At 37.9% G+C, this 21215-nt stretch overlaps 1 protein-coding gene across 1 annotated transcript in view; it reads left to right on the top strand.

Annotated features, from left to right (window-relative positions):
- The first annotated feature begins 6915 nt into the window (after window positions 1–6915).
- Window positions 6916–21215, top strand: part of LOC106881755 (glutathione S-transferase C-terminal domain-containing protein) — a 53254-nt gene continuing 38954 nt past the window's right edge. Inside the window, exons 1-3 of the mRNA XM_052973704.2 lie at window positions 6916–7278; window positions 9465–9500; window positions 17992–18062. Of these exons, the coding sequence (XP_052829664.1) occupies window positions 6916–7278; window positions 9465–9500; window positions 17992–18062 (470 nt within the window). The remainder of the gene's footprint in view (window positions 7279–9464; window positions 9501–17991; window positions 18063–21215) is intronic.

The following is a 21215-nucleotide window of genomic DNA, read 5'->3' as shown; positions in this document are numbered from 1 at the left end:
ATATACTGAGGTGATACCAGGAGTGCCTTTGGATACATCTATCTCTTAGATGGTTACATTACCTCACAACTTATGTTTGTGTGTATATATATATATCTGACTCCTGTGCAGGTGGCACATAATAAACACCATTTGAGCGTGGCCATTGCCAGCACCAGCGGACTGGCCCTTGTGCCGGTGGCATGTAAAAAGCACCCACCACACTCTCGGAGTGGTTGGCATTAGGAAGGGCATCCAACTGTAGTAACTCTGCCAAATCAGATAGGAGTCTGGTGTAGCCATCCGTTTTGCCACTCCCCAGTCAAATCGTCCAACCCATGCTAGCATAGAAAGCGGACGTTAAATGACGATGATGATGATATATATATATATAAATATATATTTTTCCCTTGTTTACAATTAACACGGAAAAAATTGATAAACAGTTACCAGGGTAGCAAAAAATTGCACAAATAAAAAGGCCGTAACACCTTGTTTTTAAAGGTAGAAACACTGAGTTTATGTGAAATATTTTGTATAATATATATAAATAAATAAATGGAGTAAAACGTAGGTGTTATTCAAATTCTTTTACTTCCGACACGTTTCAAAGATGTCAATGGTATTATTCCAAAGGAATAAAATGGTGTAAAACAATGTAATCTGTTCAGGGAAATGAAGAAATAAAACTCATCAATAAGACATTTTATGATGGATATGTATTGTGATGAACTGAACGCTATTAAGTTAAAAAATGTTAGAGGATATAACGTCAAAGGTAGCCTATAGAAAGAGGAGTGGTAAAGGAAAGAAAAAATCAGAAACCAAATAAATGAGAAGTATAGAATGATATGTGAATTAAATAAAACCCTAAAGTCTTGGAACAAGATATATCTAGTAGAAGTGAAATGTAAGAAGAAAATCAATGTTTAAATTATATATAGTGGTAGATATTACTTATATGAACTAAAGGTGTGTTTCTGCCAATGTTTACATTGATCAGCATGTTTTCTAAGTCAATATTTTAATCTTTTTCTTTTGTCATTTGTCTCTTTGTTTTCTCAACATCTCACACTATCTCTGCAGTTTGGTAATCTTGCTCTGACAATCTTTAGTTTTATTCATAATTTTCTCACCTTTGGTTGAAGAAACAAAACCATTATATTCCCTTAATTTTACACCAAATAAAATTTATCAGTCTACCAAATTTTATATTTAATGAATTTTTTTACGACATTGCCTGTCTTCAGTTTCCTCAGATTCAGGCATTTTTCTGAAATATTTTATTGTTGAATTCACATTTTTTTAATACAGAACCCATAGTTAAAATTTTGGTAGCTTTGGAAACCAATTGTGAGAATCATTGCTGTCTCTTCTTTTGACATCTAATATAAAAGATGACTTCTTTTTGATCTGATATTTTGAAATTTAAACTAGCAAGCGACTCTCTAGTATTAGCAGGTTATATGAGCATCTTCTGCTATAGCCTCGAGCTAAACAAAGGTTTGTGAATGGATCTGGTAGATGGAAACTGAAAGAAGCCCATCGTATGTGTGCATGCAACCAGTGTTGGTGTGTTTATGCCCCTGTAACTTAGCAGTTAAGAAATAGAATGTCATAGAATAAGTACCAAACTCAAAAAAATAAGTACTGGGGTTAATTCATTCGACTAAAAATTTTTCAAAGCGGTGCTCCAGCATGGCCACAGTCTAATGACAGAAACAAATAAAAAATAAATGATAAAAGAATGTGATCTGAAGTGGGTGCATCATCATCATCAATACTTATTGGTGGCTTTATGTTCTCAAGCAATACTTTCTGATGTCATATGGGTCTTGAGATTCATTATCCTGATATTCAGTTACATCACCAATATATCAGTTTTGGCTGAATGGTGGATGCTTTAGTCTATAAAACAATCTGTGCTGTGGATCTGGGATATGATCTTCAAACATTTAGCACTTACCATATTTTAACATATATAAGGAACCCTTTTCTGTCAAAAATTAGGTTAAAAATATGGGAATTTCTTATACATGGATAGTATTATAATCCTTTACAAAAGTTTTTTTTCCAAATTTGAAGCCCCCTTCCCCCCAAAAAAAATTAGGGGGTTCCTTATACATGTTGAAATACAGTAAATTGGCCACAGTTGGTCCAAATATTCTACCCATTTTATGTTGAGAATGGCCAGATCTGGTCTCTCACACCTACTTTACAATGTCATTCTAAGACTAGAACATTCACATTACTGAAATCTCAAAGGTACAAAATAATACGTGATTAATTGAAAACAATGTGAATAAATAATCCTTATATTTGATAGAATACTCTGAATGTTAGCGAGTTAAACCTTTTAATACCAACCTACCTGAAACCTCCCCTGGTTCTACAATGCAATCTTCCTGGTTTAAAAGAATCTAAATTTAAACCTTCCATTCAAAATTTCATGTTTAAGTTGTTCCAAACACCAGCTTAATTACAAAAATATATTACTGACTTTATCATTATTTTCAGAATTAATTGAAATAAGGCAGTATATTTCAACAGAAATATCCTACTCATATAATTTAGCTTCCAGATCTTTCCATCATGTTTGTCTTAACTCTTCTGATACAAACCTGCCTGAAGCTGCTTCTCATTCTATGACATAAACTTCCTGTTTTAATATAATCTTAACAAAAATCTTCCATCAAAATTTTATGTACTAAATACCAGCTTAGTAATGACTAAGGCCATATCCAGCCTGAATATTCTACTTGTTTTATGTTCTAACTAGCCAGATCCAGCCTATCACATTTACCCTTCAATGCCATTATAAAATATACAATCATGACAAAGTGGTGAGAAAGGATCTGCAAACATTAGGATTCACAGAGGGGATGACAGGGACTGAGACTCCTGATGGTTTGCTGTGCTTGAAAACACACTTCAAGCTAAGTAAATGCATGGTTGTCCTTGCATATGAGCTTTTCCCTTGCAACCCTCTCCTGCTGAGCCATCCCTAATCTTGTGGGCTCGTAAGTGCTGGTGTGATGTAAAAAGCACCCATGCTGCTGCTGTGTAAAAACACCCAGTACACTGGGTAAAGTGGTTGGCGTTAGGAAAGGGCATCTAGCCATAGAAAACATGTCAAAATAGAGAGGGAGCCTGAACAGCCTTTCAGCTGGTCAACTCTAGTCAAACTGTCCAGTCCATGCCAGCATGGAAAATGGATGTTAAATGATGATGATGATAATTATCATCATCATCATCATTTGTAATTGAACCATACTCTATGACTGGCACCGCGCCAGTGGAACACTAACAGCACTGTCGAGCGCGTTCATTGCCAGAGCAGCTGTCTGGCTTCAGTGCTAGTGGACCATAAATAACACCATTTGAGCGTAATCCTTACCAGCGTCGCCTTCTAGCACTTGTACTGGTGGCACATTAGAAAATTATTCGAGCGAGGTCGTTGCCAGTACCGCTGGACTGGCTCCCGTGCAGGTGGCACATAAAAAACACCTTTTTGAGCGTGGCCGTTGCCAGTACCGTGTGACTGGCCCTCGTACCAGTGGCACATAAAAAGCACCCACTACACACTCGGAGTGGTTGGCCTTAGAAAGGGCATCCAGCTGTAGAAACTCTGCCAAATCAGATTGGAGCCTGGTGCAGCCTTTTGGCTTGCCAGTCCTCAGTCAAATCGTCCAACCCATGCTAGCATGGAAAGTGGACGTTAAACGATGATGATGATGATCATCATCATCATCAAAATTTTGAAGCTACAAAGTAACGTGTGATTAATTAAAAACATTTTGAATGAAAAAGCATCACATTTGATAGAATAATCTAAATGCTAAAGGGTTTAAGTAGATGGAGCCTGTGGGAGAGAGTAACCTCAGAAGACATGGGACAAAGCGAAGAAGAATGGTCTTGGGATATTGAACCTCTTAGAGAAGATGATGAAGGATTGTAGCAATTGCCAATATGCAGTACTGGAAATAAATCACCCTCCTACACAAACAAATGTGTACAAAATGCTAAAATGATAGAAGCAATGGAAACTGGAAGTTGTATATATATTTATTTCTTTATTGCTCACAGTGGGGGGTTAAACATAAAGGGGACAAACAAGGTCAGACAAAGGGATTAAGTCGGTAACTGATACTTATTTAATCGACCCCGAAAGGACGTAAGGCAAAGTTGAATGGCAGATGTAATACTGCTAAGCATTTCACTCGGCGTGCTAACTATTCTGCCAGCTTGCTGCCCTGAAGCTGTATATATATTGTCATATGTCCCTGCTATTCTACCATTTGCTACCCCCACCTACATTTATCATATATTACTTAGCTCCTTGATGCCCTCTCATCTACATACTTATCCATTTGTCTGTCTGTCTGTTTGATTCTATGTAACACTGACATCTCTGTCACTAACACTTCCTTTTCATTCTTCTTGAAATCTCCCTTATCTGCTGCACTGCCACCCTGTTTCCCACATCATATCCTCACTCAAGCACTGTATCTCCACTATTACTGCCTCCACACTCCATTCATTGTTTCTCTCTATAATCTTCTCCCCCACCCCAATTTTGTCTTCTGTTCACTGCCCTCTTCCTCACCTTGGCAGTCATGTTACCTTGAGTGAATAGAGTCACCTTAAAGCAGCTTTGACGCTTTTGTTTCTTTGTGGAGTTTCAACAGAGTTGGTGCCAAATAAAATACACCCAGAATATTCCTAAAAGGATTAATGAAGGAGTGGAGACAACTAAAGCTGAAAGGACCCTCTAATCTTCAAAAGCAAGACTTGTTCTGTTGATGCCACATCAGAATAATTTATCCAGTCTACCCAGTCAAGTTATTGATGTTAGGACATCCAGTCATAGAAACCATGATAAAAAGGGAATGTTTTGAGTGACATGATGCTCCTGCATGTCTAGAAGGGCAGAAATTCCAAGGTTGAAGGCTGTGAGCTGGCAGAAACGTTAGCATGCCAGGAGAAATGCTTAGTGGTATTTCATCTGCCGTTACGTTCTGAGTTCAAATTCCGCCAAGGTCGACTTTGCCTTTCATCCTTTCAGGGTTGATAAATTAAGTACCAGTTGCATACTGGGGTCAATCTAATCGACTTAATCCCTTTGTCTGTCCTTGTTTGTCCCCTCTGTGTTTAGCCCCTTGTGGGCAATGAAGAAATAAGAAATTCCAAATTAAGAACTAACTCAGCATGGAAAGTGCTCCAACTTTCTTGTAACTTATTTATTTTTAACCTTACTTTTCAGATAAATAATACTAGATATCAGGCTGACTCAGCCACTGAAAAGGCCTGCTGTAGTAGCTGCCTTTAAAGTACTGCTTAGTGATATAGAGATAGTTTGCTTCCTGGAAGTTGCTCAATCCTTTGTTGTCATAGTTCAAAAGGAAGTGGAAGCTAAATGCAAAATGCATGCACAGGATCCTAATACCATTAGAACACATAACTTTTTATAAAAAGTCCAAGAAATAATTGTTAAAATCACTGGAAAGTCAATCAGTGCCACTGCAAAGGACCTCACAGTTTCAGAATGCACCAACAGAAGAGTTGTGCATGTGGACATCCAGTATAAGTTGTATGTGATGTGGAGGGGGTCTGTCGAATGTGACAAGAATCATTATATCCATGAAAATCACTTGCTAAACAAGTTAGAACACCAAGAGGCTGGAATGCTTTGGTTTTACTCCAATGAGAAAATCTTTGATTAGGGTCAAAAGGTAAACTGAAGGAATGACAGATGGTTATGCAGCAACCTGAATGAGGTTCCATAGGTCATGCATATCAAGTTCCCAGCAACTGTAATGGTTCTGTGAGTGATTAGCGATGCTGATGTCATACCCCATCACTTTTTTTTTCACAGGACTTAACCCTTTAGCATTTAAACTAGCCATATCCACCCAGACTATTCTACTTGTTTTATGTTCAAACTGACCAGATCCAGGCTCTCACACACCTACTCTAAAATGTCCTCTAAAGAGTAAACAGTCACATTATTGAAATCATGGAGCTACAAGATTATGCATAATTAATTCAAAACATTGTGAATAAATAAGCATTACATTTAACAGTAATCTGAATGCTGAAGGGTTAAGAGTCAATGCTGCTGTCTACACAGAGGTGTTGGAGAAAGTTGCAAGACCCTAGATAGACACAGTATGCAATGCAACACTATGTCTTCCAACAAGACTCTGCACTGTCCCATAAACTGAGACAATCTAAGATGCATGCCAATCGTCATGATTATGTTCTTCCAGACACATGGCCTCCTGGCTCACTAGACCTCAGTCTACTGGACTATTACGTATGGGGTGTAGTTGAGAGAGAGGTCAATCAACACCCCCATAACACCATTCAATCTCTCAAATCAATCAATAATGAAGAATTTAGTAAAATGTCTTTGTAGTTATTAAGCTGGTGTTTGGAACATAAATTGACATAGAATTTTGATGGAAGATTTTAATTTAAATCACTTTAAAAACAAGATGTTTAAATCATGGAACCAAGGGCAGTTGCAGGTGGGGTTGGTATCAAAGGGGTTAAAACAGACACAAGGTAAAGATCTGGAAGCTAAGTCATATGACTTACTGAAATATACTATCTTTATTTCAATTAATTTTGAAAATAACGAAGTATTTAGTAAAATATCTTTATAATTTTTAAGTTGGCATTTGGAACATAAATTAACAAGGAATTTTGGTGGAAGGATTTAATTTAGATCACTTTGCAACAGGAACTTTGTATTACAGAACCAGGGGTTGTCTCAGGTGGAGGTTGTTATCAAGGGGTTAAAGAAACTAAATATTTGAATCTGATATTGCAAAACTGAGGTAAATTGTAACGATGGTTTTGTTTTATTTTTCTATTTCAGATTTCACTCGTTTCTTTACTGTTTCCGCATATGTATATCAATGGTAATCCACAATGTCTACTGAAATATATCTTTCTGGACAGAAAACAAACAAAGAAACTTTTGCTCTACCCTTAAATTCCTGTGCTGTCATATTTGCCATTCACTACTGTCATTTAGAAGGGGTCATTCTGAACTTTGTGGATGATGAAGTATGCGAAGAACTTCAGATAACTATCACCCATCATGCCTTGCATTCTCTGAACATTAATTTTATAACACAAAATGCAGTCCCTTCTTTGGTTAATGTCTGCTCCTTACCAGTTCTGGTCACATCTAACAGCAATCTCATCAGATCAGGACTGTGTAATGTCATTCGGCAGATTACAATGGTGGCCCATAGTTTGTATCCAAAAGAACATTTCAAGGATTTGCTGGTAAGTAGGTTATTGTTGTGTTATAGTCGCTGTTGCTGTTATTGTTATTGTTGTTGTTTTTCTTATCTTTTATCTTTCCATAAAATTAAATTTGGGGGAAAACCATTATTAGTAATGTTGTTGTTTAACTCCCGGTCAGCTTTAGCCTAAGCCGATCACTATGGCTAGAGATATAACTGCTGGGTGTCTGGTAGTGGTGGTGGTGGCAGTGGTTTTTGTTATTATTGTTGTTACTGCTGTTGTTGTTAAGTAGTAGCAGTAGTAGTAGTGGTAGTAGTAGTAGTAGTAGTAGTAGTAGTAGTAGTAGTAGTAGTTGTAGCAGTAGTAGCAGTAGTGGTAGTGGTGGTAGCGGTAGTAATAGTAGTAATAGCAGCAGCAGTAATAGTAGTGGTAGTAGTAGTAGCAACAGCAAAAGTAGTAGTGGTAGTGATAGTAGTAGTAGCAGTAGTAGTGGACAAAGTGCTTTTACATGGCACCAGCACTTGCTCCACTCTGAGGAGTGGTTGATGTTAGGAAAGGCATCTAGCTGTAAAAACCATGCCAAAACTGACCTCACCTGTGCTGGTGCCACATAAAAAGCACTCAGTCCTCTCTGTAGAGTGGTTGGTGTTAAGAAGGGCATCCAACTGCAAAAACCCAGCCAAAACAGACACAAAAGTCTGGTGTAGTTTTTTGCCTGGCTAGCTCCTGTCAGATTGTCCAACCCATGCCAGCATTGAAAGTAGGCGTTAAACAATGATGATGATGATGATGATGTCTTAAAGGATGTTTGGAATTTCATGTCTGAAAGGTTATTTGGAATCGTGGGATGGTGGCTAGTGTCACAGAGGCTTGGATTTCATTATTTGGTTTGAGGGAGGGGCATTGGCCTCAGTGCTCAACTGGTACTTATTTTATTGACCCTGTAAAAGCGAGAGGTAAAGGTGGATCCAGTGGCATAAGTCAGCAGAAATGCTGCTAAACATGGTAACAACTCTGCCAGCTTAGAGTGGTGAGCTGGCAAAATTGTTAACACACTGGGCGAAATACTTAGGGGTATTTCACCTGCCGTTACGTTCTGAGTTCAAATTCTGCCAATGTAGACTTTGCCTTTCATACTTTCGAGGTCAAGTACCAGTTATACACTGGGGTCGATGTAATCAACTTAATCTCTTTGTCTGTCCTTGTTTGTCCCCTCTATGTTTAGCCCCTTGTGGGCAATAATGAAATAAACTCTGCCAGCTTGCTGCCTTAGTTTTGCCTTTCATCTTTCCATTTGAGAATCAGATCATTCCTGGCTCAACAGGATGCCTCAGCTTATTCAGGAGCTTCTTTGCCTTGATCAAATTGTTCTCTTTAGACTTGGCTGTCAGAATTTGCCCCTTGCACCTCTTGTATGAGTGGTAGTGAAAGGTCCTTGTTCAGGGCCAGCTTCATGGTGGTGACTCCAATATCCATCTCTCCCTTACTAAAGACCAGATTCCTTTGATCAGATCTTCCATCACCTTGACTTACAGCTTTCCAGCATACAGACAGTCAGAATGACTGCTGTGTCCTTTCTTGCTGCCTATGACTTCGCAGTCTCTATTGCAGTTGTTCATGTCATGTGTTACAGCCTTTACAGTGTTCACAGATCATTGAGCAATAATCATGATACAGGTGACTCTTTTCCAATATTCAAATAGCTTCCAGTCCTCGCCATTGACTGTTCACCAACACATCAAGCTATTCCTGAAAAAGAGACACAAAATGTAAAATTTTTATGACAATATTTTATGACAAATATTGTCACCCTGTGTGTATCTATCTACCCGTGTCTGTGTTTGTCCCCCCTAACCATCGCTTGACAACCGGTGCTGGTGTGTCTACATCCCTGTAACTTAGCGATTCGGCAAAAGGGACCGATAGAATAAGTACTAGGCTTACAAAGAATAAGTCCTGAGGTTGATTTGCTTGACTAAAGGCGGTTCTCCAGCATGGCCGCAGTCAAATGACTGAAACAAGTAAAAGAGTAAAAGAGTACATACATATACATATACATAAGCATTATATTTGATTGTGCAATCTGAATTCTAAAGGGTTAAGGGTTTTGGTAGATTTCTCCCACAACTATGACATCTAAAAACATTTTAATTTTTGTTTAAACTGTTTTAGGTTTGGTTTTGAAATAATTTAATCTAAACAAATGTTGCTTTTACTGTTTTCAGGGTTTTCGTGGTGGAAGTCTGAAAGCTTGTGCAGAAGTAAGTATTTCACAATGAACGGAAACATATGTACATGTGCACTAACACACATGCACTCACACATACACACACTCACACACATACACACACACATTCGCACATAGACTCATACATACACTCACATCCACACACACACATACACACTCACACATAGACTCATACATGCACTCACACATACACACACTCATACACATACGTGCACACACTCATACACAGATACACACACATATACACACACTCATACATATGCTCACATACATACACACACTCACACAGACGTACATGCACACACTCACACACATGCACACACACATTCGCACATAGACTCATACATACACTCACACACGTCCACAAACTCACACACAGATACACACACTCTCACATAGACTCACACATACACTCACATACATACATACATTTTATTTGGAGATTTTGTTCTCGTAGATGGGTTGTCTATGCTGTTGTGGTTTGTTGAATCAACAGCTCCTCTATTCATACCTATACATATACACACTCATTAACACACACACACACACACATCAGACTGTTTGTCTCTCTCTGCCTCATATACTTTCAAGCAAACATTTCCTGTTGTTGTTCTCTCCTTTCTTACTCTTTTTACTCTTTACTCTCTTTTACTCTTTTACATGTTTCAGTCATTTCACTGTGGCCATGCTGGAGCAAGGCCTTTAGTCGAGCAAATCAACCCCCAGGACATATTCTTTGTAAGCCTAGTACTTATTCTTTGTAAGCCTAGTACTTATTCTTTGTAAGCCTAGTACTTATTCTATTGGTCACTTTTGCCGAACCGCTAAGTTACAGGGACGTAAACACACCAGCATTGGTTGTCAAGCAATGCTAGGGGGACAAAGACAAACACACACACACACATATATATATACATACGACGGGCTTCTTTCAGTTTCCGTCTACCAAATCCACTCTCAAGGCTTTGGTCAGTCCAAGGCTATAGAAGACACTTGCCCAAGTTGCTACGCAGTGGGACTGAACCCGGAACCATGTGGCTGGTAAGCTAGCTACTTACCACACAGTCACTCTTGCACCTTTACTAACAAATTTGCTAGACTCCCTTCCTCCAATCTTTATTCTCTCTCTTTTTCTCTTCTTTCCATCTCTTCCTTTCTTTTTCTTCTTTTTTCTCCTTTATTGTTTATTTTTATTTTTTCTATCTTTTTTTTTTACATTGTATATCATGCTTTTTTTTTATCATTATAACTAAAAGCTTCAAATTAAATTAAATTTTTACCTGGAAGCTTTTAAATCTTTCAATATATGAACCTTGTTTTGATCAAATTTGTAACACCCATATAAACTTGCACATCATACCAGTAACATTCATATCCTGTATAAACTTGGATGTCATTCTGGGTAGATTTGTACCCTGTATAAGCTTGTGTGTCATACTGGGCACATTTATACCTTGTATAAATTTGTGTTATAATGAGTACATTTATAACATGTATAAACTTGTACTCTTATCAGTTTTTATTCGGAATTCCTATTCTGCTTAGGCAGCGAGCTGGCAGAAATGTTAGCTCACCAGGCGAAATGCTTAACGGTATTTCATCTGTCTTTATGTTCTGAGTTCAAATTCTGCTGAGGTCAATTTTGCCTTTCATCCTTTCGGGGTCGATAAATTAAGCACCAGTTGATCTAATCGACTGGCCACCTCCCCCAAAATTTTGGGCCTTGTGCCTAGAGTAGAAAAGAATTTCTGTTCTGTTAGAAAGGTTACCTCTATTTGTGCATTCATTATTTTTGTGTGGTTTTTAATGCTGGATGACTTTCCTTTTTGTATGCACACATATATGCACCTCTTCTAGCAACAAAACTGAGGGTCAGCTTAGATGGTACTTGCGTATGAAGTGCAACGCTGTATAGTGGTGAGACATGGGCACTAAATGCAGAGAATGTGTAAAAAGTTAGAAAGAAACAAGGGTAGTATGCTCTATTGGTTGGGTAACAACAGTGGTTATGGTTAATAGAACAAAAAAAATGTGTGTGTGTGTGTGTGTGTGTGTCTGTGTGTTTGAGTGTGTGACAATGGAATAGGCATGGCTGTGTGGTAAGAAGTTTGCTTTCCAACTATATACTTCTGATTCAGTTCCATGGCATGGTATCTTGGGCAAGTGTCTTTCTACTATTGTTTCAAAATGACCCAAACTCTTGTGAGTAGATTTTATAGATGGAAACTGAAAAAAGCTTGTGCTTTGTGTATATGTATATGTATGTATCTATGTGTATCTTTGTTATTTCTTTTTGTCCTCCACCACCACTAGGCAATCGGCTTCACATTGTTAAGTACAAGACTCATCAAAATAAATAACTTCTAAGATCAAGTCATCTGACTGAGACCTTTCAAGGCAATTACCTTGTCATGGCAGCAACCTGATGACTGAGGCGAATTAGATGAAAGATGTGTTTTAGTGAAGTGAATATTTATTTAGTTCATGTTCAAACAAGACACTGTGATTATCATAAACGAGCAACAGGATTGTTGATCACCTGGACTTAAAAGTTCAGGTTTTAACATATTGTATTATGTATATTATGTATTGCACCACCTGGCCAAGATACATATCTATGCTTGTCCTACTTCAGTTATCTAAAGGAAAGATAGAAAATGTTACAAAAAAAAAAAAAAAAAGCAAAAGAAAAATCTTTTACATGTATCAGTCATCTGACTGTGGCCATGCTGGAGCATCACTTTGAAGAAATTGAGGTGAACAAATTGACCTCCAGTTCTTTTGTCTTTAAACCTGGTACATATTTTAAGTTACGAGGATGTAAACAAGCCAACACCAGTTGTTAAGCATTGATGGTGGTGATCGGGGGAAACACACATCTATATATGTGATGGACTTCTTTTAGTGTCTGTCTACCAAATCCTCTCACAAGATTTTGGTCAGCGTGAGGTTATAGTAGAAGACACTTGCCCAAGGTACCACGCAGCGGGACTGAACCAAGAACCATGTGGTTGGGAATCAAACTTATTTCACAAAACCATTCACATTTAAATCATGTTACAGTAAGAAGATCTGCGAGTTTTTAAAACAGTTGCTTTAACAAATAAATCAGCCAACCGCTTCTAAAAGTATATATATGTGTGTGTATGTGAGTGTGTATACACACACACACACACACACACACACACACACACACACACACACACACATACATACATGTATACACACACACACATATACATGCATATATACATATACACATATGTAAATATTTGTTAAAACTTGTCTCTCCTGGATTGTCTTTTTGTGGTCATTGCTTTACATATGTGTGTTTGTGTGTGTGTGTGTGTGTGTTTGAATGTATAAAATACAAAGAAAAATGGATCATTAATGTACATTTATAATACTGAGTCAGATTCTATAAATTTATTGTTGTTTAGCCCCAAGTCAGCCCTGAGCCAGTAGAGTTACAAGATGTCCCAGTTGTGACTGATCCATTTTCTTATGTAATGTATCTAAGACTATATTATAATAATGTACCGTATAGGTGCAATAAAGACTGCAAACAAACAGGAAACAACTTCTATCTCATTCCAGGGTGAAAAACTAGAGGTAGTCGATAGCTTCCGCTATCTGGGCGACCAAGTTAGTAGTGGGGGTGGGTGCGCTGAAAGTGTAGCTGCTAGAATAAGAATAGCCTGGGCAAAGTTTAGAGAGCTCTTACCCCTGCTGGCGACAAAGGGACTCTCACTCAGAGTAAAAGGCAGACTGTATGACGCATGCGTACGAACAACCATGCTACATGGCAGTGAAACATGGGCTGTAACTGCTGAGGACATACGTAAGCTCGCAAGGAATGAAGCCAGTATGCTCCGTTGGATGTGTAATGTCAATGTGAATACCCGTCAGAGTGTAAGTATCTTGAGAGAAAAGCTGAACATTAGAAGCATCAGTTGTGGCGTGCAAGAGAGACGATTGCGCTGGTATGGACATGTGGTGAGAATGGAGGAGGATAGCTGCGTGAAAAAGTGCCACACCCTAACAGTTGAGGGAACCCGTGGAAGAGGTAGGCCCAGGAAGACCTGGGCTGAGGTGGTGAGGCAAGACCTTCGTACATTGGGCCTCACCGAGGCGATGACTACGGACCGAGACCTTTGGAAATGGGCTGTGCGTGAGAAGACCCGGCAAGCCAAGTAAGATCGTTGCCAGTGCCCCTGGACTGGTTCTTGTGCGGGTGGCACATGAGATGCACCATTTTGAGCGTGGCCGTTGCCAGTACCGCCTGACTGGCTCCTGTAGGATTTTCGAGCGAGATCGTTGCCAGTGCCCCTGGACTGGCTTGTGCGGGTGGCACATAAAAGACACCATTTCGAGCGTGGCCGTTTTCGTGCGGGTGACACGTAAAAGCACCCACTACACTCTCTGAGTGGTTGGCGTTAGGAAGGGCATCCAGCTGTAGAAACTCTGCCAAATCAGACTGGAGCCTGGTGTTGCCATCCGGTTTCACCAGTCCTCAGTCAAATCGTCCAACCCATGCTAGCATGGAAAGCGGACGTTAAACGATGATGATGATGATGATGATGATAGTAGTTAGTATTAGTGGCTGTAGTTGATGTTGTTTAGCCCTGCAACCATTCCATCTTTTATTCAGACATAGTGTATCTAGGACTATATGATATAATGTGCAATATAGTTGTTAGTATTAGTGGCTGTGTTAGGATTACATTATATTGTAGAGAAACCAATTTCACAAATATTTGAATTGAGAAATAAAAAAGAAAGTTTTATGTACCTTCATTTGGATGATGTAGTCTTTCTGCCAGAGACACAATCGACATGAGGCTATGTCTGTTGATATTTGCTGTAGTTTCAATCCTCTGTTATGTGTGTGTATATATACACATGTATGTATGTATGTATGTATGATGTATGTATGTATGTATGTATGTGTATGTGTGTGTGTCTATATATATATTGTTATATATCATTAGCATGCTGGGCGAAATGCTTAGCAGTATTTTGTCTGCTGCTACGTTCTGAGTTCAAATTCCACCAAGGTTGACTTTGCCTTTCATCCTTTCGGGGTCGATTAAATAAGTACCAGTTATGCACTGGGGTTGATGTAATTGACTTAATCCCTTTATCTGTCCTTGTTTGTCTCCTCTATGTTTAGCCAGGCCATAAAGAAATATATATATATACACACACATATATATACTTTTAGAAGCAGTTGGCTGATTTATTTGTTAAAGCAACTGTTTTAAAAACTCGCAGATCTTCTTACTATAAAATAATTTAAGTGTGAATGGTTTTGTGAAATAGTTTGATTCCCAACCACATGGTTCTTGGTTCAGTCCTGCTGCGTGGTACCTTGGGCAAGTGTCTTCTACTATAACCTCACGCTGACCAAAGTCTTGTGAGAGGATTTGGTAGACAGGCACTGAAAGAAGCCAGTCACACATATATACATGTGTGTTTGCCCCCATTACCACTATCACTGCTTGACAACTGATGCTGGTTTGTTTACAGCCTCGTAATTTAGAATACGTACCAGGTTTAAAAACAAAAGAACTGGAAGTCAATATAGTAAATTTATCTGACTCACACACCTTTTACCTTATTGCTACCCTATATTCATCAAAATACATTACCTTTATTTCACTTAATTTGATAAAATAATCTTGTCATTCTCAAACTGGTGTTTGGAACTTAAATTAACATGAAATTTTGACAAAAAGTTTAATTTAGATCAAATTAGCTCTTTCTTTACCATATTTCCATTGAAATATACTGCCCTTTTTCCATATAATTTTATCATTATTAAGCTTGTGTTTGGAACATAAATTAACAATGAAATTTTATTGAAAATTTTAATTTAGATCACTTTTAAATGGGAAATTTATATCACCGAACAAAGAGTAGTTTTAGGTAAGCTGACATCAAAAAGATTTATACAGTTTTTTTTTTTCATTCAATCAAAAGAAAATACATCACATACTCTTCCTCCTGTACACTAACTCTTTAGCAATCAGATTATTCTGTCAAATGCAATGCTTATTTATTCACATTGCTTTGAATTAATCATGTGTTATCTTTTTGGGTTGAAATTTTGATGATGTGCTTGTTTATTTTTAGTATGACCTTATAGGGTAGGTTGAATATGGCCAGTCTGTACATAAAACGGATAATATTTGGGCTGGATGTAGCCAGTTTAAATGCTGAAGGGTTAATGACTTGCTCATTGTTACCACTAGCAATGCTCACTCCTATACAGTTTAAAATACCCTTCACTCATTAGAACATCATCTCACACATTCTCACACAGCATCAAGTAGACATCATATGCATACAACTGAAGGACCTTACATGAAACCTACACCACCTGCATGAACAAACATCTTCAAAAACATTTTCCAGTGGAGACAAGACTATCTCATCTCTATGGCAATGCATGCTATTACTGTAAATTTCTATAGTTTTGGACAATACACTCAGACTTAAAAAACTTCCATGTATATTTGGAAACACAATTTCTTGCTGCCACATACACATAGGCCCATCGTCAAACTTTGGTGCATGGGGGTGCTTCAGAATATTCAGGGTGAGCACTAATTTATATTGTGGGAAAATTTTTGTAAACTGTATATTCTAAATCTGAAGGTGCACCATTGAATAGTGAGGGGGAAGTGCCGTCCATTGCACCTCTTTAGTGATGGGCATGTTAGTCAGACTTCAAGAAGTGTATTGCAGGAAGATTTTTGTAAATTGTATTGTCTAAATCTGTGGGTGTACCATTGAATAGTGAGGGGGTAGTGCCATCCTTTGCACCCTGCCTCCTTAGTGACAAGCATGCATTCATTTTAAAATTAAGACTACATCTCCAAAGAGTGGCATCCAGAAAATACTGCAGTCATGGTCAGCAACTGACTCTCTTGTGTAACATCCACAAAGGAGTATTGTTGAGATATCTATGACCATGTTGCCGATACTCATCCAGACATCCTAAATTCACTATGGATCACAACACAGGCATTCTAGACCCACAAAGCAGTACTGCTGACATGATGCTACTCTAGACTATATCTAAAACAAAGCTCTACACTGTCTCCTCTTTCTACCTTTTTCACCACTACTACAACAACCTCTGTTTCTTTGAACCAGCTGGTTGTCCACTATCTTCACCTTACTTTGTATGTATTTCCTTCCCTCATCATTTCTACTGCACCTTTCTCCATCTTAGGCCTTGCTATAAACAACCACCACAGTCTCATTACTATATTTTTGATGAAATATACTTTCTTTGTTTCAATTAAGTTTTAAAATAATTTAAAATTTAGTAAAATAATTTTGTCATTATTAAACTTGTGTTTGGAATTTCATTAGCATGAAATTTTGATGGAAGATTTTAGACCACTTTAAAACAGGATGTTTGTGTCCTAGAACCAGGGGCAGTTTCAGGTGGGTTGGTAACAAAAGGGCTAACACTTCCTTCCTATAGTGACATTTCTCTGAACTTTATTTCCTGTTCATTATTTTCCTGTAAGCATTGATTTACAGATGTACAGTTTGTACAGTCAATCTCATCAATCTTGGTGGAAGGCCCCTGAAGGTCATAAGACTTCCCCCTTCCTCTTGTCTCAACCATAGAAATATATTTATTTTCATGTGCCCTGCAGACCGTCACAATCTTTTCTTTTATGTTTTAACAGTAAATACTATCCATTCTGTGATAATACAGTTCTGTATTGTATTAGCTTTCCGTCTTTCGGAGTCAATAAATTAAGTACCAGTTGATCACTAGGGTGGATGTAGTCAACTAGTTCCTGCCCACAAAATTTCAGTCGTCCTCATGCCTATGGTAGAAATGATTGTTATTTTATTATTAATAGGGCAGCAAGCTGGCAGAATTGTTAGCACTTTGTGTGAAATGCTCAGCAGTATTTTGTCTGTCTTTACATTCTGAGTTCAAATTCTGCTCAGGTCAACTTTGCCTTTCATCCTTTCAGGGTTGATAACATAAGTACCAGTTGAACATTGGGGTCGATGTAATCGACTCATCCCCTTCCCATCAAAAATTGCTGCCCTTGTGGCAAAATTTGAAACCATCATCATCATTATTATTATTACTATCATTGTCATTATTATTATTATTGTTATTAGTATTGTGGAGGCACGTGGCTTAGTGGTTAGGGTGTCAGCATCATGATCGTAAGATTGTGGTTTCGATTCCTGGACCGGGCGACGCATTGTGTTCTTGAGCAAACCACTTCATTTCACGTTGCTCCAGTCCACTCAGGTGATAAAAATGAGTAATGCTGCGATGGACTGGTGTCCTGTCCAGCTGTAGAACACATATACCATGGAAACCGGGCCCGTGAGCCTGGCTAGGCTTTAAAAGGGCGCATTTATTATTTGTTATATTATTTATTATTATTATTATTATTATTATTATTATTATTATTATTATTATTATTATTATCATCATCATCTCCTTCTTCTTCTAGGTGTCCAGTTGGACAAAACTGTGTGAATTAGAATTTCCTGAAGCGATAATGTCAGTAATTACTCAAGGGAGGTAAGAATAATTTATGAATTATTGAAAGCCGACATGAAAATGCTGATGTCCCTCACTTACCCATTCATTTGTTTTCCTTAGAATGAAATTCCAGTGGACCATTTGATTCAACTGACACCTTTTATTTTCAATGTTGTTTTCTAGTTCTTTCATTAAATGAATTTAAATTCATAGCACCAACATTGGTGTGGTTTTTCAGTCCTCTACAAAACAAAAGAGTCTTTTCTGCTCTTCATTTTCTCCATGTGATACCAATGTGACTAAGTCGGTGAATAGAAAAAAGAGTGATAACCCAACAGGTGAAGGAAGAGTAAGTAGGAGTATGAAAAGTCAAAACAGTACTAAAAGTAAGAGGATAGTAGGAGAGGGAGTAATGGAAGAGACACAGTGATAGGCAGTTACATGTTGGTTATTGGTAAAGTTGAATACAAAAACAATGTAGATGACATGATGGAATGGTAATAAAGGAGAGTGATGGTGACAGAGAGTGATAAAAAAGGGGCATGGGAATGGGAGTAGTAGATGTAGGGAGTACATGAGGTGGACAAAAGAATGATTAGTGGTGCTGAAGGATGATGGTAGGGGATACTGAATATTGGTCATAACAGATGCCATTCCTTGTTACACAGGTATCATGATGGAAGAAAGGTAAAGTGATAGATGGTGATGATGGACGACAAAGTGACAGCAAAGTTACAGTGACATAAACATGCCTACACCAGTTGTTGAGCAGTGGTGGGCAACAAACATGGACACAAAGACACATACACAGATATATACATGATGGACTTCTTTCAGTTTCCATCTAACAAATCCACTCACAGGTAACATAATAAAGTGAATAGAAGAAGGGTAAGTGATGGATGAGAGAATAAGAAACGGGTCAGTAAAATTTTAACAGCGAGTGACTGGAGCAACATGAAATAAAGTGTCTTGCTCAAGGACACAACACACAGCCCGGTCTGAGTATCGAACTCACTACCTCATGATTGTGAGTCTGACACTTTAACCACTGAGCCATACACCTTCATATATATATATATATATATATATATATATATACTTACATACATACATACACACACACACACACACACACACACACATACATATATATATATATAATCTTTTTCTTGTTTCAGTCATTAGATTTCCGCCATACTGGGATGAACGAATTGATCCCAGTACTTATTCTCTTGCTAAGCCTGGTACTTATTCTATCAGTATCTTTTGTTGAACCACTATGTTACAGGGACATAAACACACCAACACCAGTTGTCAAGCAGTGGTGGGTGACAAACATGGACACAAAGACACATACACACATAGATATATATGATGGGCTTCTTTCAGTTTCCATCTACCAAGTTCACTCACAAGGCTTTGGTCAGCCTGAGGTTATAGTAGAAGACACTTGCCTAAAGTGCCATGCAGTGGGACTGAACCCAGAAGCATGTGGTTGGGAAATAAGCTTCTTACCACATAGCCACACCTACACCTAAATATATGTGTGTGTGTCTATATCATCATCATTATCATCATCATCATCATCATCATCATCATCATCATCATCATCATCATCATCATCATCATCATCATCATCATCATTTAACATCTGTTTTCCATGCTGGCATGGGTTGAATGGTTTGACCAGAGCTAGCAAGTAGGAAAGATGCATGAAGTTCCATTCTGATTTGGCTTGGTTTCCACGCTGGATGCTCTTCCTAATGCCAACTACTATTGGCATTAGCTCTTTATTGGCTGGAAGCTCTTTACATGGTGCTGGCATGGAAGCCTGTTTTGTGCCACCAACAAAGGGCTCTTGCAGGCAAATCCTCTTCAGCAGGGGTGGTGGTGGTGGTGGTGGGGTAGCACTAACACTTCAGCTACGGAGGATGGGTCTTTTTGAATACACCATGGTGCCAAATATCTTAGTCAGGCTGGCAGAAATGTTAGCACACCGGGCGAAATGCTTAGCGGTATTTTGTCTGTCTTTACGTTCTGAGTTCAAATTCCGCTGAGATTGACTTTGCCTTTCATCCTTTTGGGGTCGATTAAATAAGTACCAGTTACACACTGGGGTTGATGTAATCTTAGTCCTTTGTCATCCTTCAGTACTTCATCCCATGTCTACACATACATATATGTGTAGTATGTGTTTGTATGTGTGTGCATTTTGTCTCTGCATGTTTTTGTACTGACACTCCTTGGGCAGCATTTATATTTGTTTATGTTTTGCATAAACAATATGTTCAGCAATTTGGTAGTATAAAGACTTGGAATATAGTATCTTATTTTTAAAGTAGCAAGGGTTGGCATCAGTAAGAGAATCCATCTTTCATAAAGCACGACACTCAAAATCCTATGGTATGTTCATTTAATTATTTCACTTCTACTGTCAATTAGATTGTGGGCAACATCTATTTTTATATTAATATGGAAGATGTGTGGAGAATTGAGAGAAAAAAAAACACAAGCATTGTTTTTGTTGTCTATTCTATATGAATACTATAGATTACACAAGATTGTTATGCTATCTCTGAAGATTTGACAATACAATCATAAGATTTTTCCTTATATAACTGGAATTTTTCATTGTTAATGAAATGGACGTAAGCTGTTTCACATATATATATATATAGAGAGAGTTTTTCATATTTTCATTGGTTTATTTCATTGGTTTATTTCATTGGTTTCCAGAATATGAATTGTTTCTTTTTCTCTTTTCCTCTTTTCTTGTCTGAGAAGTTCAGCTGTTTCAAACAGCTACTTAAATACGAATAGCTATAGATACACAGGTAGATTTATAATCTACATAGGTTTTTAACCCTCTTGATGGTTGAAAATTGAATAAAATAGAATAAAGTAAAGTAAGATAAATAAGATAAGAATGAAGACAAAATTGAAAAAATAAATGAAAATAGATTAAGAATATTTTCCCCTTTCTTTGTCATATGTTTTCCCTATCATCACACCCTATGACTAAAGAAAATTGTATGTAATGTGTTAACCCCCATCAGTTTTCCAGTCACAACTTACCTGAAGATCCTGTGCACCTTCAGGTGAAACTCATCAGAGTTGCAAGAGACTGACTCACCTGAAATAAAAATAGGTGCAAGCATGGTTGTGTGGTAAGAAGCTTGCTTCTCAACC

The sequence above is a fragment of the Octopus bimaculoides genome, chromosome Z, assembly GCF_046866305.1.
Source record: "Octopus bimaculoides isolate indiv1 chromosome Z, ASM4686630v1, whole genome shotgun sequence".
In the NCBI taxonomy this organism is placed as follows: domain Eukaryota; kingdom Metazoa; phylum Mollusca; class Cephalopoda; order Octopoda; family Octopodidae; genus Octopus; species Octopus bimaculoides.
This window is presented reverse-complemented; position numbering and strand designations above follow the sequence as displayed.